This window comes from Geotrypetes seraphini, chromosome 2 (assembly GCF_902459505.1).
Source record: "Geotrypetes seraphini chromosome 2, aGeoSer1.1, whole genome shotgun sequence".
NCBI classification, from domain to species: domain Eukaryota; kingdom Metazoa; phylum Chordata; class Amphibia; order Gymnophiona; family Dermophiidae; genus Geotrypetes; species Geotrypetes seraphini.
This window is the reverse complement of record NC_047085.1, coordinates 498,876,084-498,900,379: the sequence shown is the minus strand read 5'-3', so window position 1 is coordinate 498,900,379 and position 24,296 is coordinate 498,876,084. Positions and strand designations below refer to the sequence as shown.

General features: G+C 48.1%; 1 protein-coding gene across 4 annotated transcripts; it reads left to right on the top strand.

Moving 5' to 3' along the window:
• The first annotated feature begins 2,769 nt into the window (after positions 1-2,769).
• On the top strand, positions 2,770-24,160 carry LOC117354465 (gastrula zinc finger protein XlCGF57.1-like). Of its 4 annotated transcripts, none has more exons than XM_033932064.1 (4): positions 2,770-2,941; positions 6,649-6,775; positions 13,005-13,118; positions 21,501-24,160. In XM_033932064.1, the coding sequence occupies exons 1-4, from the start codon at positions 2,801-2,803 to the stop codon at positions 22,529-22,531; spliced, it is 1,413 nt and encodes a 470-aa protein (XP_033787955.1). In that variant the 5' UTR covers positions 2,770-2,800; the 3' UTR covers positions 22,532-24,160. The 4 variants fall into 4 exon arrangements, with proteins under 4 accessions (XP_033787955.1, XP_033787954.1, XP_033787956.1 ...); XM_033932063.1 differs by having other exon boundaries at positions 21,498-24,160; XM_033932065.1 differs by lacking the exon at positions 2,770-2,941 and adding an exon at positions 3,152-3,304 and having other exon boundaries at positions 21,498-24,160.
• Positions 24,161-24,296: the final 136 nt, after the last annotated feature.

Sequence of the window (24,296 nt, the reverse complement as noted above, 5' to 3'; positions counted from 1 at the left end):
GAAGACTGGGCAAAAAAGTGGCAAATGAGTTTTAACGTAGAGAAATGCAAGGTCATGTATATAGGGAAAAAGAACTCGATGTTCAGCTACAAAATGGGGGGAACACTGCTAGGGGTGGGTACCCTTGAAAGGGACCTGGGGGTGATGGTCGACACATCACTGAAACCATCGGCGCAATGTGCGACAGCCTCTAAGAAAGCAAACAAAATGCTGGGCATCATCAAAAAGGGTATCACAACCAGGATGAAGGAAGTCATCATGCCGCTGTATCGCGCAATGGTGCGCCCGCACCTGGAGTACTGTGTTCAATACTGGTCGCCGTACCTCAAGAAGGACATGGCGATACTCGAGGGAGTGCAGAGGAGGGCGATTAAACTGATGGAAAATTTTTCATACGCTGACAGGTTAAAAATGCTGGGGCTGTCCTCCCTGGAGAAGAGGAGACTTAGAGGGGACATGATAGAAACCTTCAAAATCCTTAAGGGCATAGAGAAAGTAAATAAGGACAGATTCTTCAAACTGTGGGGAGCCACAAGCACTAGGGGTCACTCGGAGAAATTGAAAGGGGACAGATTTAGAACAAATGCTAGGAAGTTCTTTTTTACCCAGAGGGTGGTGGACACATGGAACGCACTTCCGGAGAATGTGATAGGCCAGAACTCTGTACAGGGGTTCAAGGAGGGTTTGGATAGGTTCCTGGAGGATAAGGGGATAGAGGGGTACAGATATAACTTGAGGTAGGTTATAGAAGTGGTCGGAAACCACTTTACAGGTCGCAGACCTGATGGGCCGCCGCGGGAGCGGACCGCTGGGCGAGATAGACCTCGGTCTGACCCAGTGGAGGCAACTTCTTATGTTCTTATGTTTTATTAAATAAATGCACAGTTGCTCCTTTTCATAGCACATCACGCAGTAACCTGGGACAGTTGTTAACACATTCCTAATTAAGAAGGAATATCCTTTACAAACTGAAATAACTTTTATTGGCCTAAAATGCATTGCCTGAAACACGTGGAATATAATTTTACAACAGAGAACTACTTAAAAATAAAAAGAGAAGATCAATCCACACTTCTGTTTTATAGAGACAAGTTACATGTTTAGCTGTCTTTATACAAGAGGCCCCTACAATAATCCCCAGCAGCACACAAATGGTCTCATACAAAATTATATCTGATTTAAGAAAAGTGCAGCCATGTGTGGCACATACAGTACAAGCCCAAAAATCCAGACTCCTCTGGAATTAGGTCAGTCTGGATTTTCCAGATTCTCAGGTAGTACTTTTAAAATTCAAATTTAAGGAAGAAAGAGAACATAAGAAGTGCCATCTCCGGATCAGATCTACGGTCCATCAAGTCCGGCGATCCGCACAAGCGGAGGCCCTCCTAGGTGTACACCTGGCATAATTTGTAGTCACCCACATTTTTGTTGATTTATTCATTAACAAATACAGAATGGGAATATTTACAGGAAAACAAGAGAAAGAATCTTAAATATTGTATTTAAATGTCTCATTGAATTAGACCATGTTAGGTATTTTACTATAAAATTTTGCTTTTGAAATGTGTTGGTCCACAAAAATTTCCTGCCGGTCCATGGAAGGCCTAGGAGATCAGGGGGGGGGGGCCCAAGGAGCAGGGTACCCACATGTCTCCCTCCCTCCTTTACAATCGATGCGGCATTTACATTGCTGCCCCCGGTGTTATCTTCCTCACTGCCGCAGTGCACAAAGTTGCGGGCGGCAACTCCTATGCATGTCCTGTGCCTGAACCGGAAACCTTCTCTCTGACGTCACAACATCAGAGGGAAGGCTTCCGGAAGAGGCATGGGATGTTTGAGGAGCCACCCCACACGGCTTTGTGCACACTGCGGCAGTGAGGAAGAGGAAGCTGGCCAGAAGATAACACCGGGGGCGGCAATGAAAACATGCATAAAACGGCCAGGTGGGAGCAGGCCAGAAAATAAGACACCCGCCAGAGGAAGGCACTTAATTGAGGCACAGCATGGAGGAAGGGAAACAATGGTAGGGGGAATGATTTTATTTTCAATTTAGTGATTGTGTCAATTTTGAGAATTTTCATCTGCTGGCTATATTTTGCACTGTTCAAGAAGAAATGCATTTGTTTCTTTTTCTCTGGGGTTGTACAGCATACAGAGTCTTGAATCTTAGGGTTTCATTTGTATAAGTACTTTTAGTTTGTGGTACTGTATTTGCATAGGTGTTATCTGTGTTCTGGCAGGAATGAATATTGAGAAGCATACAGTGTACTTTGTATAGTTTAATTTTGTGGTTAATAAGATTATATCAGTGTTCTTCAACTGTGGGTCCACAAAATAATTATTTTATTTCTGCCAGTCCATAGATGTAAAAAGGTTGAAGAACACTGGTCTAGATTGCAATTTTTAAAGGGTCTGGATTTCTGCACTTGTTACACATTAAAACATATACAGTACTTGTTGAGATACACAACTGCTCCACCTAAATGCAGACTTCAGGAACAACCCTTCAAAACGAAAGGCTCCTTGTTAGCAGTGTACCAACACATACATATTCATCCATACAATTTTATAAATACCATTTCCACACTTAGAACACGACTTACAAAAAAAAAAAAAAAAACGTTTTAGGAAAGGTTGAGGGGGAGGAGAATAATAATAAGAAAAACAAATTTTAAAAAAGTTAAGTTACATTCAAAGTGGTTAAAAGGGGAATTTTTTTTCCAAATCGCGCAGCAACAACAACAACAACCAAAAAAGCTACAGGGCAGAGAAAGGTGTTGCATTCAGAGATTCAAAAGCAATGCGAGCCCTAAACTCGAGAACACTCCAGGAGCGCGCGAGGCCGATCTCAAACTGCGGCTCGGGATACCAACGGACGGGAGTTCGCGCGCGCGCTCTCTCTCAGAGATTTCCCAAAACTCCGACCTGGACAACGCCACAGGGAAGTTTAACGGCGCCGTCCCAGGGTCTCGCATTCAACATCGCCCCCAAAAAAGCGCGCAGAGAGACAAGGCGGTATTACAGCGCAGCAGGAAGAAACGGCTGCAGACCCAGCGCGCGACTCCCTTCCCCTGGCATCTCGCCCTCGATCTGAAACTCCTCCTCTCCCCCCCCCCCCCCCCGGAGGACCCCAACGCCTGTCTCCAGCGCTGCCGGTTCCTTTTTTTTCCCTCCGTCGTAATTTCCGGTTTCCGGCAGGGTGGGACGCGGACGAAGAGGGCGAGAAGTTGCCGTCGAGGTGGCGGGACAGAGACAGGAGGACGGCGGGGACCGGTCACGGGAGGCCTCGGACGCGACTTGGCAGGTGGGGGGGGGAGGGGCGGCCAGTTTGAGAATGAAACGGTGGGGGCTGGAGCGCGGAAGGGGGAGGCGGAGAGACGCTGGATAAGGGAGGGGAGGAGGGGGAGTGGTGAGAGGGAGAGATGGTGGGGACGTAGGAGGGGAAAGGCAAGCCCGGTCCTCGGGTGCGTGTGGTTTAGTATCCCCCGGAAAGCCAGTGTGAGATGCTCTAAAATGGCTACCAGAGGCAGATTTAAAAAAAAAAAAAACAACAACCAACCAACAAAAAACAAACTCTTCCAGGTCAAACGGAGTTCACGTACTATAGCTATAGCTCATAAACTTGCCTTCCAGACCAAACAATCTCTTTTTTAATTTAATTATTTATATACCACTTATATCCTAAGAAGTGGTTTACATTCAGGTACTTTCCGCTGGGCTCAAACTCTTATCTAGTGTACCTGGGGCAATGGGGGGATTAAGTGACTTGCCCAGGGTCACAAGGAGCAGCGAGGGATTTGAACCCACAGCCCCGGGGTGCTGAGGCTGTAGCTCTAACCCCTGCGCCACACATTCTTTAACTATTTGCCTAAGGAACCGGGCCTTCAGTTTGGACCACAGGCATGGAAATAATCTCACCAGCAGGCATCTGCCTTCAGAAATGCATGCCGGATTCTTCAGCAGTCTGGGTTGAGCTCTTGACACTCCTAGCCGAGGGGATGACACTTCGGTTCTGCGACAGGTCTCTGCATGTGATGCTGCTGCCGCCTCATCCCCAGGACACTCCCCTCCCCCCTTGTACAATGCCTGACTCGGACACATGATTCCTACAGCCTGTCATTTCCTTCCTGTTTGTGTCTCACAGAGCGAATGCTCTCTTCTAGCCCTGAATACAGCTTTTCAGGAGAAACCCAATTGCAGCCTAACTGAAGGGGATTATCTAAGGCAGAACATAATAGATGAACAGGGGATCAATAGGTCAACCTGATAGGCTAGATGCTTTATTTATCATAAAGACCGAAATTAGAATTTTAAACATAATCCTGTACCTTAATTGGCAAACATTGGTGCCTAATGAAATGATCAGATTTATGTGCTACATACTGGGGCAGACCAAATGTCCATCAAACCCAATATTCTGTTTCTAACAGTGGCCAATACAGATCACAGGTACCCAACAAGAACCCTTCCTCTCTCTATCCCTATGGAGCAGCAGTTCTCTGTCCCCTCCTTTCCCCTTCACTCTTGTAGTCTAACAACTTCTCTCCCCTTTCTCTTCTCTCTCGTTTGCACCCATAATTCAGCAACTCCCTGTGTCCTCTGGACAGTCTAGCTCCAGGCTAATCTTTACCTCATCATATTTGTGAATTTGCATTTCTGCTTCTCTGGTAGAAGTTCATCAGTAAGTCCATAAAAGTGTGAGGTGGAACTAGTGCTTTGTCAGCCTTTTTTATTTTAGTTTCCAGACTGCCCTTCTGAATCTTGATGACCACTGAGCTAGTTTGTAATCTTGTGGGCACCATAGATGAATGACTTTCAGGAAATGATCACAGTCTGTAATGTACTGAATAGGTTGGGAACTAGTCTGTCCATATAAGCACCTGGAGGGAATTTTTATAAAAGGTGCCTAAAGTTAGGTGCCTAACTTAATCAGTAAACTGGCTTCAATAATGAGCTTTAACAAGCTCATAACTGAAGAAAAAATTTAATTGGGAGATAGGCACCTATCTTCTTAGGTGCACCTAACACCAAAGTAGCATGTTTAGAGGTGGAGAAAGATTTAGCACCGCTAAGCGCAATTCTCTAAAGCAGTGGTTCCCAACCCTGTCCTGGAGGATCACAAGGCCAATCGGGTTTTCAGGATAGCCCTAATGAATATACGTGAGAGAGATTTGCATATAATGGAAGTGACAGGCATGCAAATCTGCTTTATGCATATTCATTAGGGCTATCCTGAAAACCCGATTGGCCTGGTGGTCCTGGATATGAGAATCTTAGGCACCTATAATGTAGGCCTGTAAAACCCCTGCCTACATTAGAAGCACCTAAGTTTTAAGTTAGGCACTGCTAAGCATGATTCAGTAATGAGAGCTACAGTGTTACTGACATGCAATAGGTGCCAATTACAGAATCTAGCCCCTGATGTCTAAAGCCCAGAGAAGCTGAAGGTGAACTATTTCCAAAGAGTGAGATTTTTCAGATGGCAGAAATAAATCTAGATAACCCTTAAATATTGTATTGCTTTGCAGATTGAAAAAGCAAAGTAAAATGAGCCTTACTTTCTTTGGTACGTTTGAAAAGCTAAGAGCGGAGGCAACATAAGACAGGTTCCAAAGGGGTTTGCCCTGGTAACTAAACAGCTACCTGGGTAATTTCTTCAGGCTGAAAGCTGCTCTCCACTTAGTGGCTAAAGACGTGCACAGATTTCAGAGTGCATGTACTTTTAGGTACATGGGAAAGGGGCGGGTAGAAGCAAAGTGAGAAAGATGGTGTGTTCAGATGTCTTTCTACTGGAAGGGTATAGTTTTTCTTATGAAAGCAGTGATCAGTATCAGTGCACTGGCTTTAAGTGAGTGTGACACACTCCGAATGTGTGAGAGAAATGTTGGAACCCAAGCATAGTACCGGGTAGAGCTTTGGATTTTTGCCCAGAAATAGCTAAGAAGAAAAAAATTTTTAAATTGAAACAGGTTGGACTGGATGGACCATTCGGGTCTTTATCTGCCATCATCTACTATGTTACTATGAGAAGAGGCTCAGAATGTAAGAGTGAGAGAGAGCCTTCAAATGAGTGTGACACACTTCCAGTGTGCGAGACTTGGCATCTCTGGAAATCACCCTGGATGACAGTAGTTGCCTTGGCTTTGGTGGGTCTGGCAAAAGATAGATTCATTCCTGCTAGCCAGCGACTAGAAGAACAGATGAGGTTAGAACAAAAAAGCATAAGATGAAATAATAATTAAATAAAAGAACAAAACAAGACTAATGAGCAAATCAATTCAGGCAAAACAAAAAAATAAAGAAGCATAAATGGACAATAACAAAAATAATTGTCTTCTACTTGCTACACTGGCCAAATAGTCAAAAATGTTTTAACCCCCTGCCTTGGGATTTCATATATGTTGTGCCAGTTTAGCCATAGTCATTAGACAGACTAGGCAGTCATCTAGGATGGCAGCAAAAATCTACTGTAATGCAAATAGGCTCACGCATCCACAGACCCTAAAGGAGCCATGAGCATGTACTTTTACCTACATAGAGGGTGGGTGGTTTTCAAACAGCCCATTTACCTGAATAGATGATTTATGGAAATTGCCTTCCTTTTTATTCTTGCACTGTGATGTTGTAGTGACTGTGTTTGGATTACAGGAGCTGGTCACACCTTGTGACATGGCAGCGGCCATCCCAGAGGTAGAGTGGAATCTGTTGGAAGATTGGCAGAAGCAGCTTTATAAAGATGTCATGAAAGAAAGCTACAAGACCATCTTGTCACTGGGTAAGAATTTAAGCTCTGATAAGAGCTCTTCAGTTTGTCACCTTAGGGTGAGGTACAGTACATTGGGTACATTCTTCTTTGTACTAATGCAAAATGTGCAAATTTTTTCTTTACTGTAACTTTCAGGAGAGGGATTTCTGCTTCTTTCCTTTCTTTTTCCCAGTATTTGTATTTTTGTGGCATGTTTCTCTTAGTGGTAGATCCACAGTTCTACTCCTGGCGGAACTCTGCATATGTGAGATTGTGTTTCACATAAATAGTTGAATCTATGCCACCACAGGAGGAGAAAGTGACCTGCTATGCAGTGGTTCACTTCCTCCTCTACTGCCCATGTCTTCACTGAATTCTGCACAGCATGTGCAGAAACGTCAGCACTGTGATAACAACATGGTAATTTGAATATTTGCAGACATTTTCACTAACTTCTTTCTACCAAGCTAAGACAGAGGCCAGATAAACTATTTGATTCCTTTAAACAGAGAGAAAAAGGAATTCTCCTGGGAGTAGGGCAGAGTAGGGACTGTTACAAGTCTGCTTTAAGTCTGTGAATTGCTCTACTTCCTCAGAATTTCTTTATATTTATAAGAAATTTTTATGTATTATTTACCCTGAGTTCTAAAGTAATCAAATATACTTAACCCAAGAAAAAATAGACAAAAATAAACCCCTTTTTACTAAACTGCAACAGCGTTTTTTAGCACAGTATGCCGTGCTGAATGTTCTGCGCTGCTCCCGACGCTCATAGATTGCTTTCCAGAGAACCTTAGTGACTTAAGCAAAGAGAAAGGTGAAAGATTTCACCAAGACATAAAAACAATGGAAGCCAGATACCAAGGAAGATGGGATGCACACATGATGGCAGACTATTGTTGGAATTTTATGCGGGATTGTCCTGGCAGATCCCACTCTCGGAAGTCTTACAAAAGGAGCTTCTTGTGTCGAATGACTGGAAAGTTTATTTCATAAACTTGTGCTTTTGGTATAAAATACAGTGGTACCTCAGTTTACGAGTGCACCAATTTGCGAGTGTTTTGCAAGACGAGCAAAACATTTTGCAAAATCGGCACCTCGGAAACCGAGCGTGGCTTGATTTATGAGCACCCCCCCCCCCCCCCCCCGCGATCCGGCACCCTCCCCCCGTGATCCGGCACCCCTGCCGCGATCCGGCACCCCCTCCTCCCCCCCCCCCCCCGCCGCGTCTTACAGTCATCTGGGCACCGGCATGTCCTGTACTTGGTGCCGGTGCCCGAAGATCGTCCTCCTCCTCTGCTGGGCCTTGAGCATCTGCGCATGCTCAAGGCCTGCGAGTTCACGGTGTAATCACAGCATCTTATATTCAGTCCCTCTTAAGAGTCTTATTTATTCTCCTTGATCAATAAATACCTGGAAAAAGAAATAGGAAGTAAAAAAAACAAAAACTCCCTAATGGAGAAGAACATTCTCGGTCCTTAAAACCGGGTAAACTTACAAACAACAAATGTACAAGTACCATGTAGTTCTAAGAATATTAAAGTCCAGTCAGGCTGTTCTACCCCTATATCATGTCAGTTCTGCACTGGATGGTCGGCTGAGGTGTGTCCATAAACCGCATGCCGCAGCGCATGCGAGGGAGGGGCGTGAGCCTTGGGCTTAGCCTCATCTGAGTCTTCTAGGGCCGGTGAACCACAGAGGGGTCCAAGTAGTAGGGAGAAAATCCCTCCCAGAGGCCTCAAACAGTAAAGGCTTGAAACACAAGTGTGTGGATGCTCTGAAGCCCAAGAGAAGCCAGTCTGAGGTCCTAAAGGAGTCCGTGGGGCCTCCTGTTAAATAATTTACTCCAGAATTGGTGAATCTTCTGTGGAAAGCCTGACAGGCCCAGGATATGCTGCACGGCCTAAGAGTGCACCAACATCAGACCAGGGAGAGATGCCTCTGCAGGAAATCTCTCCCCAAAAGAGGAAGCTGGCTCCCAGCCCATGCGACCAAGCGGAGCAGGACTGGGAGGATTGGAAATCAGATTCCATTCCTTTGTCCCAGAGCTCAGCTTCCCTTATGGAGGATTCTGGTTCCCTAGGAACCAGGAGTTAAGAGCCAATAGCTGCTCTTGACCAGGAAGACAATCCATCTTGCGATGACTTTTTAAGTCAACTAACGTCCCACATGTTATCACAGATGCATTCTGGGAGTTGAAATTGGAGTCTCAGCAGCCATCCACCTCATAGTCCAAACTCTATCCAATGGCTCCGAAATGTCATCAGCTGTTTAGTCAGCCAAAGGTGGATTCCACTTTGGTGCAAGTGACTAAATGTACCCCCCCTCCATAGTGAAGGATGTGCAAGATTGCAAGTTGGACATGGTTTTTAAGAGGCAATTTGAAGCGCTAGTTTTGGGATTCAAAGCAGCAGCGACAGACTTGTTTTTGGCATGTTCTTGCCACACCAGGTTACGGTGATATCTGGCTGAGGAAGATATCATCTTCCCCCAGCTGATGGTGGATGGAGTCGATTGTGGCTGCTGTTCTATGTGACATCATCAGAGTCATTAGCAAGGTGTTGGCATATGCAGTTTCTGCCTGCCACATGTTCTGGATCAGACAGTGGGCGGTTGATTTAGCCTCCAAAGACACTTTGAGCAGACTTCCCTTCAAAGGGCAGATGCTATTTGGTAAGGACCTTGATGACCTTATGGCCAGCATGTCAGATCACCACCCTAAATCTCTGCCAGATGGCAGACCTCGCCAACCCACTGGGGGAGGCAGAGGCAATTTTCGTCGTCATGATGTTCCTGCCCATTTTAAACAGGTTCCTCCACTCAGAGATCTTATCAGGGGTCCAGACAGTGGTTTGGCAGGTCAATGACGCCAGCAACCCTCAGGATTTCACGTCAGCACAACCTCCAAGAAATCACAGTGACGACAGGTCAGCTGTCATGCTCCTGCACATTAGCAAGAGACTGTTGGCAGTCTGGCAGGAGTGGGATTGAATTTCCTCAGACCGCTGGGTTCCGGATCTTATTCGAGAAGGTCACAAGATTGAGTTCTACTGCTCTCCTTTAGATCTATTTATTGACTCCCCAGCTGGATGGCTGGAGAAGGAAGCCAGGGTTCAAGCAATGGTGCAAACAAGGCTATTGGACATTCAAGCTATAGAAGCTATAGAAACAGTTCCTGAAGAAGAATCAGGCTCTGCAAATACTCCATATACTTCATAGGGCCCAAAAAAGGCACAGATGACTGGAGACTGATCCTGGACTAAGAGTACCGCGCTTCCATATGGAGACGGTTTGGCCTATCATTGTAGCGGTGGCTTCAGGGGAATTCCTAGCCTCCCTAGATCTGATGGAGGCATAGCTTCATAGTCCCAAACCACAGATAATACTTGAGATTTCATGTCTTTCAACGACATTTTCAGTTTGCAGCTCTCTGCCTTTTGGTCTAGCATTAGGTGATGGTGGTGGTCACAACTTGGCTCTCCAAGATGGGAATACAGGTGTACCCACACCTGGACAGTTGGCCAATCAGAGCCCCGTCAAAGCCAAAGGGTGATCAAGCGTTGCAGCAAGTTGTAGATTTCCTACAGGATCTGGCTGGATTGTCAATTTCAAGAAGAGTCATCTAGAGCAATGTTCTTCAACCGTGGTCCGCAAAAATTTCTTGCTGGTCTGTGAAGGATTCATAAGAACATAAGAATTGCTGCTGCTGGTCAGACCAGTGGTCTATCATAGAAACATAGAAATAGACGGCAGATAAGGGCCACGGCCCATCTAGTCTGCCCACCTTAATGACCCTCCCCTACCTTTCTCTGTGAAGAGAACCCATATGACGATCCCATTTTGTCTTAAAATCGGGCACGCTGCTGGCCTCAATCACCTGAAGTGGAAGACCATTCCAGCGATCCACCACTCTCTCGGTGAAAAAGTACTTTCTGGTGTCGCCGTGCAGCTTACCTCCCCTGAGTTTCCATGGATGCCCTCTTGTAGCCGTGGGACCTTTGAAAAAGAAGATATCTTCTTCCACCTCGATACGGCCCGTGAGATATTTGAACGTCTCGATCATGTCTCCCCTCTCTCTGCGTTCCTCGAGAGAGTATAGCCGCAACTTATCCAGCCGTTCCTCGTACGGGAGGTCCTTGAGTCCTGAGACCATCCGGGTGGCCATTCGCTGGACCGACTCCAGTCTCAGCACATCTTTGCGGTAATGAGGCCTCCAGAATTGTACACAGTATTCCAGATGGGGTCTCACCATGGATCTATACAATGGCATAATGACTTCAGGCTTATGATTGACAAAACCCCTACGTATACACCCTATGATTTGTCTAGCCTTAGATGAAGCCTGTTCCACTTGATTGGCAGTCTTCACTGATGATCACCCCTAAGTCCCGTTCTGCTACAGTCCTTGCTAGGATCTCGCCATTAAGGGTGTAAGTTTTGCATGGATTTTGGCTGCCAAGGTGCATGACTTTGCATTTTTTGGCATTGAAACCTAGTTGCCAGATCCTAGACCAGCGCTCCAATAGGAGTAGGTCGTACTTCATATTGTCGGACATTGAGTTTTTGACCGTTGCACTCCTTTCTACTACATTGCATAGTTTGGCGTCATCTGCGAATAACGTTATTTTACCTCGAAGCCCTTCTGCCAAGTCTCTTATAAAGATATTGAACAGGATCGGGCCCAAGACCGAGCCCTGCGGCACTCCACTGATCACCTCCGTCATTTCAGAGGGGGTGCCATTCACCACCACCCGCTGACGCCTGCCTCCAAGCCAGTTCTCAACCCATTTTGTCAAAGTGTCACCCAATCCTATAGAACTCATTTTGCTCAACAGCCTGCGATGTGGTACGCTATCGAAAGCTTTGCTGAAGTCTAAGTATACGATGTCCAGGGGCTCCCCAACATCCAGCTTCCTCGTCACCCAGTCAAAGAAGCTGATCAGGTTGGATAGGCAGGATCTCCCCATAGTAAATCCATATCGTGCCCAGCAGTCTGCTCACGCAGTGGCCCTTAGGTCAAAGACCAGTGCCCTAACTGAGACTAGCCTTACCTGCGTACGTTCTGGTTCAGCAGAAACTTGTGTAACTTTGTCTTGCATCTCTGGAGGGTGTTTTCCCCTCCACAAACTGCACACTAGACAGGAAGAGAGGCTCTGGTACCGGCATCAGCTGACTTGCAACTTCCTGTTGCCGTCGCGTATGCCGGGACTCCTTCTATGTATGCCTTCTGCCTTCGCCAGGACTCCTGCCTTTGCTGCATATGCCAGGTCTCCTGCCACGTATGCCTCCTACCTTTATCTTGTCTCCGCACCCCCAGATCAGCAGCGGCAGCTCTGTGTGCTTTTAACCGACACACAGCTGCCCCTAAGCAGTAGTTTAGCTGCGGTTTCATGAGGCAGCCTTTGCTAGGCTGGCCCACTTCAATGATGCGATGTGGGCTGGCCTACCAAACCGGTCAAGTTTGAAATTCGCCTGCCTTCTGCCTTGGACAACTCTGCAGTCCAGAACTGGAGTTCTTTTTCCTATCGGATGAACATTTCCTAATAATTTGTGAAGAAGATAATAAATTGCTAAGCTCTTGAAGCTCCTTATGTGTTAGTGCTAGTTGCACATAGCAGTTATAGTTAATTTGATATACCGCTTTTCTTAACAATTGTCGTCAAATCAAGGCTGTTAACAAAGTTAAAAGCAATGGGTTCAAAATAATAAAAACTAAAAAAAAAACCCCACAACCAGACAGGGGGAAATACAGGCAAACTGGAAAATAAGTAACACTAGGTGCTTAGAACTTCCCTATCAGTCCAAAGGCTCACAATCTAACTAAAGCACCTGAATAAACATTTATTTACACACTAACAGCAGGTTGGTTCATTTATACATCTGTGTTGCCAGACCATGTTAACTATAGTTCTGTTTTTATGAGTTGCAGAGCAGAACAGAAGTGTATGGTTTCTCCTGTTACAGTGGAGCCTGATTGCTTTGGTACAAACTGAAGAGGGAGCTATACTCCAGTGGTGAAGAAGGAGGTGCTGAAAGATGTGATTGACACCCTTCTGCAAGTGGTTCACGAGAATGAATTGATCTCCTAATGTGTGGACTTGTGTATATGAACAGAAACAAGATTATCCAGGTAAGAACCTAATCTTTCAATACTAAAATACAAAGAAAAATGTTGCTTTCTGAATGCATGGCTTGATGAGTGAAATACATGTGATGCAGACTTGATAAACAGCCTGCAACTACCTCTTGCTCTGAACAGGTTATTCAGTGGCTAAACAGAATATTATGACGGAGCCAACAGCAGAGGAGAAGGCATGCAACAGTGGAGTCAGAAACCCCGAAAGTGGAAACATTGCTGGCAGCTCTTCTGCAGGTCAGTTAGAGGAATACTTGCCTAGGGACATTTGGGGGCAGCCTGACAAATTCTGCAATAGCATTCACTTATGCTATTGGATGACATCTCAGGGAATGGGATGGAGAGCAGAGCCATGTGTGAACCAGTGAGAAAGGGGTACAGAAATGAGCTGGTATTGAGTCACAGGGAAGGTTTAAACAGACCTGTGAGAAAGAAAGGGGGTTGTCAGGCCTTTGAGACTAGGAAAAGGGGAGATGAAGGGAACCCCTAATTCTTTAGCACTCTCCAGACCAGTAGAGGTTAACTTTACGATTGGGTATATATCTAATCATGACCAGCAGGTGGAGACTGAAAACAAAACTTTGGGACAGTATATCCTAGCCCCTCCTCTCTATTTCCCTCAGTCTTCTTTCAGTCTCCAGCAGGTGTTGAGTGATCTGTATCCATCTCCCTTGGTAGGGCTGTTGGAATTTGTTTAGAGGTTTATTGTCCCTGTTTTTAGCCGGACGGAGCTTGGACGGACTCTGTTTGGGGGTTCGTCCGACCTCGGGGGTGTCAAACCCGGCGGGTCACGAGCGGGGTCCCTCCCCCCACTTCCTCCACCTCCCCATATTTTTTTAGAGGAGCCTCAGCAGTAAGCCTTGCCCCCTAAATCAAGCAAGGCATATTGCTTCGAGAGCCTGTGGAGTCTGTTCTGTAAAAAAAAAAAAAAAAAAAAAATCCTGAGGTAGTGCTGGTCTGGAGGGTTGTATCCCTTTAAGAAAACTGTATTTTACTGTATTTTTTCAACTAACCGGCACTTTTTTACAGCTAGGTCGCGTATGGAGCAATGAGCACTTCTAAAGGGAAAAAGTGCTCATTGTGCTCCAGACGCGAGGCACTCGCGGCCGGCCTGTGCAAGCGGTGTTCAGGCCGGTGCGGTGGAGGAGCTCCGTCGGCAGCGGCTGCAGGCGCCCAGAGCTCCCCGCCGATGGTGCCTCGCGAGTCGGCAGGGAACGGTGGAGAAGCCCGGTCTTCTCCGTCCGCCCACGGAGGGATTCCCCGAGCCGCCGACGGTCGGGTTTTAGAGGATTCCCTCTCAGCTGATATTTTGACAGCTGATGCCGGCTTGCCTGTTTTAGCGGCTGAGACTATTCAGGTCTCTCAGCCGCTGCAGGCTATGGAGGGAGCTGTTTTGGCGGGAAAGACGCCATCTTCTCTGTCTGGCCCCTCCATTTTGTCTTCCACCTCAGGTGACCTTCCCCCTGTTTTGGCTAAGCAGGGGCAGGTTTCTGCTGGGTCCCCTGCTGTGGCAGGGAGTCCCTTGGGACCCTCGGGGGGTTTTTCCCCTGATTTTTTCTTTTCATTATGCAAAGCCTATTTTCAGGCGGCTGGGGGTCCCGGTTGCGCCCAGGGGGTCTCGGGGGGTGGGGTTTCCTCCGCGCTCCCTGCGGCTTTGCCTCTCTCGTCTGACGTGACGTCCCCTCCGCCGCCTCTCTTGTCCAAGCGTCCGCGGGTGTCGTGGGACGAGGATTTGTGGTCGGAGGAACGTGTCGGTCTGGAGGAGGACCTGGACCCTTCTGAGGAATTCCAGGACCCTCTGGAGGGGACGGAAGCTGGCGGCGGGTTGTCGGGTTTCCCGTTCTCCAGTGACGAGGCGTCCGTGGTGCGCCTTTTTCAGAGAGATGAGCTGCCTGACCTTATTCAACAGGTTTCTTCGGCTTTGCGTTTTGAGGACGCGCCGCCGGAGACTCCGCGTGTGGGGGACCCTCTGTTACGAGGGATCCGTTCCGTTTCCCGCTCTTTTCCTATGCATCAGGATATTCGGGATATTATTCTTGAGCAGTGGAAAACGCCGGAGACGCCGTTTCGGCTGGCGCGCAGCATGGCTCGCCTGTATCCCATTCCTGAAGGGGATCGGGCTACGTTAGCTTCGCCAGTCGTGGATGCGGTGGTCTCGGCTATTTCCAAGCGGCATACCGTGCCTGTTGAGGGCGGTTCTGCCTTGCGGGACTCTGAGGAGCGCAAATTGGAGACCATCCTTAAGCAAAATTTTCAAGTCTCTGCCTTTGGGGTCCAGGCGGCTATTTGTGGGGGACTGGTCGCTCGCGCCGTGTTTCGGTGGGCGGAGCGGGTCTTGGATCGAGAGTCTGACGACTGGTCTCTGGTGGATCAGGAGGTAGCGAAGATTGAGATGGCTGCCTCATTCCTCTCGGATGCTCTGTATGACTTGGTGCGGATCTCGGCTAAGTCCATGGCTTTTGGCGTGGCCGCAAGGCGTGTGTTGTGGCTGCGCGCTTGGGCGGCGGATGCTGCGTCCAAAGCTAAGCTTACTAAATTTCCCTTTCGGGGGTCGTTTTTATTTGGAGAGGACTTGGATAAGTTGATTCAGACTCTGTCGGACTCGAAAGTTCCCCGTTTGCCGGAGGACCGTGCCCGCCCGGCGTCTCGGGGTGGTGCGGCCCGGGGGCGTTTGCGGGAATTTCGCAAGTATCGCCCTGGGCTGCTTCTTTCCAGTCTCCGGGGTTTTCCCGGGGTCGGTTCTTCCAGCGCATGCAGCCCTTTCGGGGGGCCCGTCGGGGGGCAGGGAATCCCTCCGCCGGTTCCCCCGCTTCCCGTCCTGCACAATGACGCCTTGCCGGCGCCCCCCTTGGTTCCGGTGGGGGCCCGGCTGCGCGATTTTTTTCCCAAATGGGCCGAGATCACGTCCGATCAGTGGGTCCTGGAGGTGGTGCGGGACGGTTATGCCCTGGAGTTCGCCCGCTCTCTGCCGGATTTTTTCCTCGCTTCTCCATGTCAGACTCCTGGGAAGACGCTGGCGTTTCGCCAGACCCTTCAGCGCTTGCTAGATCTCAGGGCAGTAGTTCCAGTGCCCCCCCCGGAGTGGGGCACGGGCAGGTACTCCATTTACTTTGTGGTGCCCAAGAAGGAGGGGACTTTTTGGCCCATCCTCGATTTGAAAGGGGTCAACAGGGCTCTCAAGGTTCCCTCTTTCCGTATGGAAACGCTGCGGTCGGTCATTCTGGCGGTTCAGCCGGGGGAGTTTCTCACTTCTCTCGATCTGACGGAGGCCTACTTGCATGTTCCTATTCGGGCCTCTCATCAGCGTTTCCTGCGCTTTGCGATCTTGGGTCGGCACTATCAGTTCTGTGCGCTTCCCTTTGGGCTGGCCACGGCTCCCCGGACGTTCACCAAGGTGATGGTGGTCGTCGCGGCAGCCTTGCGGTCGGAGGGCATCCTGGTACACCCCTACCTGGACGACTGGTTAATTCGGGCCAAGTCGTTGCAGGAAAGCTCCCGGGTTACGGCTCGGGTGGTGGAGTTTCTCCGGTCGCTGGGCTGGGTGGTCAACCTTTCCAAGAGTCGGTTGGTTCCGGCTCAGCGTCTGGAGTACCTCGGGGTGCTGTTCGACACCTCCTTGGGGAAGGTCTTCCTCCCAGAGGCCCGGGTGAGCAAATTGCAGTCTCAGATTCGCCTGCTTTTGGCGTCCCGGTGTCCTCGGGCGCGAGATTTCCTCCAGGTCCTGGGGTCGATGGCGGCGTCCCTGGACGTGGTGAGGTGGGCGCGGGCCCACATGCGTCCTCTCCAGTATGCTCTGCTCCGGAGGTGGTCTCCCCAGAGGCACGGGATGGATGTTCCGGTTCCCCTGCGAGGCTTGGCGCGCTGCAGTCTGCGTTGGTGGCTCCGGACCCCTCACCTAGTTCAGGGGGTGGGTCTGGATCTTCCGCAGTGGACGGTGCTCCTTACGGATGCGAGTCTCCTGGGTTGGGGGGCCCAGTGCCTGGGTCACTCAGCTCAGGGAACCTGGTCCACGGAGGAGGCCTCCTGGTCGATCAACGTGTTGGAGACCAGGGCGGTCCGGCTGGCGCTGTTGGCTTTCCACTCCCTTTTGTTGGGCAAGTCGGTCAGAGTCCTGTCGGACAATGCCACGGCGGTGGCTTATGTCAATCGTCAGGGGGGCACCAAGAGCACTCTGGTGGCGCAGGAGGCGGCTCGGCTCATGGTTTGGGCGGAGTCGCATCTTCTGGACCTCTCGGCCTCTCACATTGCCGGGGTAGAAAACGTTCAGGCGGACTTCCTCAGTCGTCACTTCTTGGATCCGGGAGAGTGGTGTCTCGGCGCCGAGGCGTTTCAGTTGCTAGTGCGTGCTTGGGGGCAGCCCCTGATGGATCTGATGGCTACAAGTGGCAACGCCGAAGTACCCCGCTTCTTCAGTCGTCGCAGGGACGGTCTGGCCGAGGGTCTGGATGCTCTGGTCCAACCGTGGCCAACGGAGGGGCTGTTGTATGTGTTCCCTCCTTGGCCATTAGTGGGCAGAGTACTGCTTCGCATTGTTCGCCATCCGGGGCTGGTGGTCTTGGTGGCTCCGGATTGGCCTCGTCGTCCGTGGTATGCGGATCTGGTGAGGCATCTGGTGGCGGATCCTCTTCCTCTGCCTCTCGGGTGCGATCTTCTGACGCAGGGTCCCATTCCCATGTTCGACCCGTCTCCCTTTTGTCTTACGGCTTGGCTCTTGAAAGGGGCCGCCTGAGTAAGAAGGGATATTCCGACAAGGTGATCTCTACACTTTTGGGGTCCCGGAGGCTTTCTACCTCTCGGGCTTATGTACGGGTTTGGCGTCTTTTTGAGGAATGGTGCCGAGCGCGGGGAGTGGTCTCCTTTCGCGCTTCTCTGCCTAACATTCTAGAGTTTTTGCAGGATGGCCTGGATAGGGGCCTGGCCTGGTCTTCTCTTCGGGTTCATCTGGCGGCCCTGTCGGCTTTTCGGGGGCTGGTGACAGGTCAGCGTTTGTCAGCCATTCCTGATGTGATTCGCTTTCTTAGGGCGGCCAAGTTGATCAGGCCTCCCATAAGGCCCTCGATTCCCTCTTGGGATCTCAATCTGGTTCTCTCTGTTCTAGTGCGCCCTCCTTTCGAGCCGTTGGATGGCTGTTCGTTGAAGGACCTTACGCTGAAGTCGGTCTTTTTGGTGGCCATTACTTCCGCTAGACGGGTGTCTGAGCTACAGGCTTTCTCTTGTAGGGCTCCCTTCCTGGAGTTTTCGAAGGAGCGGGTTGTTTTGCGGCCTGTTCCTTCCTTTCTGCCGAAGGTAGTTTCTCCTTTTCATGTCAATCAATCGGTGGTCCTCCCGGTCTTGGGTAGTCGGGAGGGTTCTTCTGAGCAACGACAGCTGCGCAAGTTGGATGTCGGTCGGGTCCTCCATGCTTATGTGCAGCGGACCCGGGATTTTCGGAGCTCCGATCATCTCTTTGTGCTTCTGGCGGGTCCTCGTCGGGGGGCTGGCGCTTCTAAGGCTACTATTGCGCGTTGGATCAAGGAGATGATTGCTTCCGCTTATCTTCTGAGTCAGAAGCCGGTTCCGGAGTTTCTCAAGGCTCATTCCACTAGGGGTCAGGCGGCTTCTTGGGCTGAGTCGTCGCTCGTGCCTCCGGTGGATATTTGTAAGGCTGCGGTTTGGTCCTCCTTGCATTCATTTGTTCGGCATTATCGGGTAGATGTTCAGGCGCGTCGGGACGCGGTGTTCGGTGAGCGTGTTCTGGTATCGGCCCTTCGGGGGTCCCGCCCGTGAGAGGGACTGCTTTGGTACGTCCCAATCGTAAAGTTAACCTCTACTGGTCTGGAGAGTGCTAAAGAAGGAGAAATTAGGTTCTTACCTGCTAATTTACTTTCTTTTAGCTTCTCCAGACCAGTAGAGGTCCCCACCCTGTCTGTTGTTGTTGTTGTTGGGGCTGTTGCGCGGGCAGTTTTTGGTTTTTGCTGCGGGTTCTAGTATTTTTCTAGGGCCGGGGAGAATTGAAGAACAGCGGCTGTGGCTCGGCTGGCTTAGCTGGCGAGCTGTGGGGACCTTCTTCCTTCGGGAATTTCTCCTCTGCATTTTCCAACAGCATTTTTGGGTATGTTATTTGTTACTCCTTTCGGAGTATTGTTTTTTCTCTCTGTTGTTTTCCAGTTCTTGGTTCTGCTTGGCTATTCGGCAGACTGAGGGAAATAGAGAGGAGGGGCTAGGATATACTGTCCCAAAGTTTTGTTTTCAGTCTCCACCTGCTGGTCATGATTAGATATATACCCAATCGTAAAGTTAACCTCTACTGGTCTGGAGAAGCTAAAAGAAAGTAAATTAGCAGGTAAGAACCTAATTTCTCCTTCCCTATTATCCCACTAAATCTCTCTGTTCTACATCACAAAATCTCCTTGTTGTACCATCACTAAAACTAATTAACATGTTGAGATCTAACAATTTCGCTATCACTGCAACCTCTCTGCAACTGCTGCCTAATCATTTACAAATCGAATCCACGATAAAGCAATTTAAAGCAAAACTAAAAACATTCTTATTTGAAGATGCTTTGGGATAAAACTGCCTTTTTTAGGACTAAAATAACTATAGCTTCTTCCCTCACCTACTGTTTTATCCCTAAGTGTGCCTTTTCTCAAATATTGTATTTCTACCCTTCTTTCCTAATTGTGTGCAGTTAGTATATATGTTTTTGTATGTGTCTACTAACCTAACATGGTTTTGTATAATATTTTAACTCCAACTGTTTTGTTTCTTTTAAGATATTTTTTTTTTATTATTATTGTACACCGCCTAGAAATTTGAATAAGTGGTATAAAAAAATCTTTTAATAAACTCTAAACAGAGTAGCCAGGTGAAAAGATTGAGGGGGAGGGGAAAAGTCAGTCCTGAAAGACTATAGAGGACTTGTGAGTAGAGAATGCCACGGGGAAAAAATCTGTCCATGTCACTGCCCTATCGCCAGACCACTGTCCCCTTTACCGCCCCTTCCCCACCGTCCCCTTCACCGCTCTGTCCCCACAGCATCCACCCTTCCCTCTCGCCACCTCACCGCCCTTCAGTGGCCCGAGAATCTCCCTCCCTCCCCCTTACCTTTGTGGCGCTTTAGAAAAGAAACTGAAGCCGGTGCCACCCTGCAGTCACGTGTGTGTGGGCGGAAGCTTTTTCTCTGATGCAACCGGAAGTTCTGGCTGCTGAACTGGAGAAAGAGATGTTCAGCTGGCAAGGCTTTGTTTATAAATTTTTATCAACACAACTAATATACTACTTTATCCTAAAGCAAAAAAGAAAAAGAAACTTTGTTGGCTGGTTTTTGCTTTCCTCATCTTCTCATTCAATTCCTTCCATCCACTGTCTCTCTTCTCTCTGTGTCTTCCATTTGCTCTGTTACTGTGCCTCCCCCCCCCTCCAAATTGGTCTGGCATCCATCTTCTTCCCTCCGCTTCCCCCATAGTCTGGCATGTCAGTCTTCTTCCCTGCCAGCGTCGTCTCCCCACTCTCTGTTCCCCATTTCCCTTTAGCATCGTCTCCCCACTCTCTGTTCCCCATTTCCCTTCAGCGTCATCTCCCCACTCTGTGTTCCCCATGTCCTTTCAGCGGTCGTCTCCACACTCTGTCTTTCCCATGTCCCTTCAGCGTCTGTCTCCCCACTCTCTGTTCCCCATGTCCCTTCAGCATCCATCTCCCCACTCTGTCTTCCCATGTCCTTTCAGCGTCCTTCTCCCCAAGGTGTCTTCTCCATGTCCCTTCAGCATCTGCTCCTCTCCGCCCCACCCTTTCTCCCTCCTTGCCTCTTACCTTTGTGGCGCTTTCATCCTCCCCCCCTCGCAGAGAGAACACCTCTTAGCTACTTCCGCCATGCACCCCCCCCACCCCACCGGACAACAGGCCCGGACCGACAGGCAAAAGGAGTGCTTCCTGCTTGCAGCGCACAACTGTGCCGACAAACCTCCCTGTCCTTTACATTTGTAGCCGGCGATTTCTAAACTGCCTTACAGCAGCCAGAGCATTGAATTTGCATATGGCTGCTGGAAAGGTCGTCTCTGATGCAACTTCCGGTTGCGTCAGAGATGACCTTTACGGCAGCCAAACGCATCTTCAACGCTCTGGCTACTGTAAGAAGGCAGTTTAGAAATCGCAGCCACGAAGGTAAGAGTCAGGGAGGGAGTAGGAAGATGTTTAGACTCGGCATCAGCAGCACTAAGGAGGGCGGCAGTAAGGAGGGAGGGAGCGCAATAGATGACTGCGGGGACAATGCCATTCACCGCTCCATGGGGCGGTGAATGACCTTGTCCCCGTAGCCTTGGTGAACACAGTTTTTTCCCTACTGTTTTGGCGGGTTACCCGCGGCTAGCCGCGGGTAACAGCCACCATGTCATTCTCTACTGTAGCCCTTGTATCTTAACAAGACAAACAACTGGGCGGCAAGAGAGTAATATAAGAAAAAGCACGAAAACATCTTTTCAAGGTATCGTGGCTTTCCATTTTCTAATCTTCAGTTTAGTGGTATATGGCAAGATCTAACATCTTTTTATGTTTTTTCTGCTTTTAAGTCTTGCATTAAATTTGTTGGATTTGCTGGGTGATGGACATAAAATAATTCCCACTCTGTTTTTATTCCAGTAGATCAATGCAGTAGGAAGAAGAAGAAGCAGAAGCAGCTGCAGCAGTTGCAGCAGGGGTGTTGTGCTAAGCTGGAGCCTTCCCAGATGTCTCCAAGGAAAGAATGTATTCTGCAATCTCAAGATGCTGCAGGAAGGCTAGAAAGTCACTGCCAGGCAGAAATGCACGAGACCAACACTGCATGGGTCACACTGTGCAACACCATGGAGTATGGGCAGAGTTTCAGCCAACTCACACACATCACTGAACATCGGGCAAAATGGGCAATGGGAAGACCCTGTACCTGTACTGAATGTGACAGGGGTTTTAAGACTGGTATCCTTCTTGGAAGAAACAATGGAGACAATGGGAAACGCCTATTTGGATGTAATCTCTGTGGAAAAAGGTTCACTCAGAAGGGAAATCTCAAAGTGCACCTGAGAACGCACACCGGAGAGAAGCCGTTCACCTGTACCGAATGTGGAAAAGGATTTGTACAGAAGGGCAATTTAATGACACATCTAAAAAGTCACACAGACGAAAAGTCATTTTTATGTAAAAGCTGTGGAAAAAGTTTTAGTTATCAGCAGTCTTTCCTAATACACCAGCTAACGCACACAAGAGAGAAACCCTTTGGATGCATATATTGTGGGAAAAGATTCCATCAGAAGGGAAATTTAATGTCTCACCAGAGAACACATACAGGAGAGAAACCATTTATGTGCACAATATGTGGGAAAAGCTTCATTCAGAAGGGAAATTTAGTAACGCACATGAAGAGACACACGGGCGAGAGATCATTTAGATGTATAGAATGTGGGAAAAGCTTCACAGGAAAGATAAACCTCACGACGCATCAAAGAACCCATAGTCGTGAGAAACCATTTATGTGTACGGAATGTGGGAGCAGGTTCACGCAGAAGGGGAATCTTCAGACGCACCAAAGAACTCACACTGGGGAGAGACCATTCCTATGTGTGCAGTGTGGAAAGAGCTTCAGTCAAAGGTCTCATCTTACGAAGCACCATCATACCCATACTGGATGGTTGCATTAAGAACAGCCTTGGAAGCAAAGCTGAGAAGCAGAGAGGCTGATTCCAGTGTTCTGTACCAGGGTAAGATCCTTCCTGTTGTGGCACAGTGGGGGTGGGGGAGAACCCAGACCCACTATGGAATCACCAGTGCAGGGAGAAATTTGACATCTTGTGATGTGGCATCTCCCTAAGTTTATTGCCAGTGACATTTGAAACAACATTGGTAACCTGTGTAAAAATAAGATACAAAAAGGCATCACACTGGATTATGAACAGCACAACAGCAAGTCTTCATTAAAGCATCAGACAGAGATACACACAGCATGAATACATCTTATAACTATAGGCCATAGAGAAAGATTTTTAGCAATCAGGTGTGATCATAAGTAAAGGTATGTAAAAGCAGAAGGTATAAAGGATATTGGAAGAAAAAAGTCAGAAATAAGACCGAAGTGGGCAAAATAAAACTAGAGAACAGATCTAGATAAATGTATATATTGCTACTTCTTTAACATGTCTGTGCTTAATGATCACTGGGGCTAAGATCCAGCTGGAATATACCAATTATATTAGATGCCAAAACTCTAGACATAGGGCCTGAAAAGATCAGAGCTTTTCTTTCATAAAGCAGGCCCAGCATGGTAAAGGAGAATGCTTGTCTTAGTTTTGTTAACAAATATCTTTCATTTGCTCCCTCACATCCCACTCCACCTATCCTGTTTGTCATACTCCCTGATCGCCACTTCGCATGTATTACTGGTTACTAAAAAGAGAATTATGGTCAAAGAATGCTTTCTAGGCTGTAATATTCATCCTACACAATGCTTCTATACTATGTATGGAGAGACGAAAGACTGTATGAAGTACCAAGATGTGATTGAAGGCCAGGAAGATAAACCAAGTGGGACTCAGTATTTTTCAGCCATCAATGCCATCGGGATGGACAAAGGTACCATCGGAGCATACCAAGATAAGCTGTTCCTATTTTTTTTTAAGTCTTGATATTTCTTGAATACAAAAAGACACAGGCCTTGGAAATAGGTGAGACAGTAGTTGTAATAAACCAGACCTGGCCCTACATTTCACCCACTGTGCCAGGCTTTGTTGGCAGACTGAGAGAAGGTAAACTCCACAGCAGATTGTAGACCCAATGGGACATGCAATACAAAGGTATCCATGCAGAATTCCAGAGGTTATACTCGGGCGTGCTTGGACAATGATGATCCCAGCAGATGTTCTCACATGTATGCTGCAGATGTGTGACACACTTAGGTTAAGAAACAGGAGAGGGCAACACAAGACTGCTAAATACAGGCAGTACAGAGGACTGTAGATGGAAAAACAGATCTGTCTTGCCCTCAAAATGAATGTAACTGGCTGACCTACCACGTATACCAGCTTTCTGCAGTAGGGAGAAGAGCTTTGCCTTGTTGATACTAGTCTATCGCATATGCCGTGGTTCATGTATTTTCTAAATAGATCAATATATGAAAAATGAAAAAAAAAAAATTAAAGTTAGGACCATTATATTTGTGAGCTGACAACAGCATTGACACTGCTTACAGCTATTCTCGTTCTGTATTAATCATAAGTCAGTTCCATTTTTCTTTGTAATGTGTGCTGTAAATAATCAAAATATTTCTCCACGCCCCAGTTTGATCCAAGTTTTGCAAAGTTTCACAAAATGAATTTACCTTATCTTTTGCTCCATAAGACGCACTTTTTTTTCTACACCCCCCTCCTCCAAAAGTGGGTGGAAATAAGGGTGCATCCTATGAGGTGAATA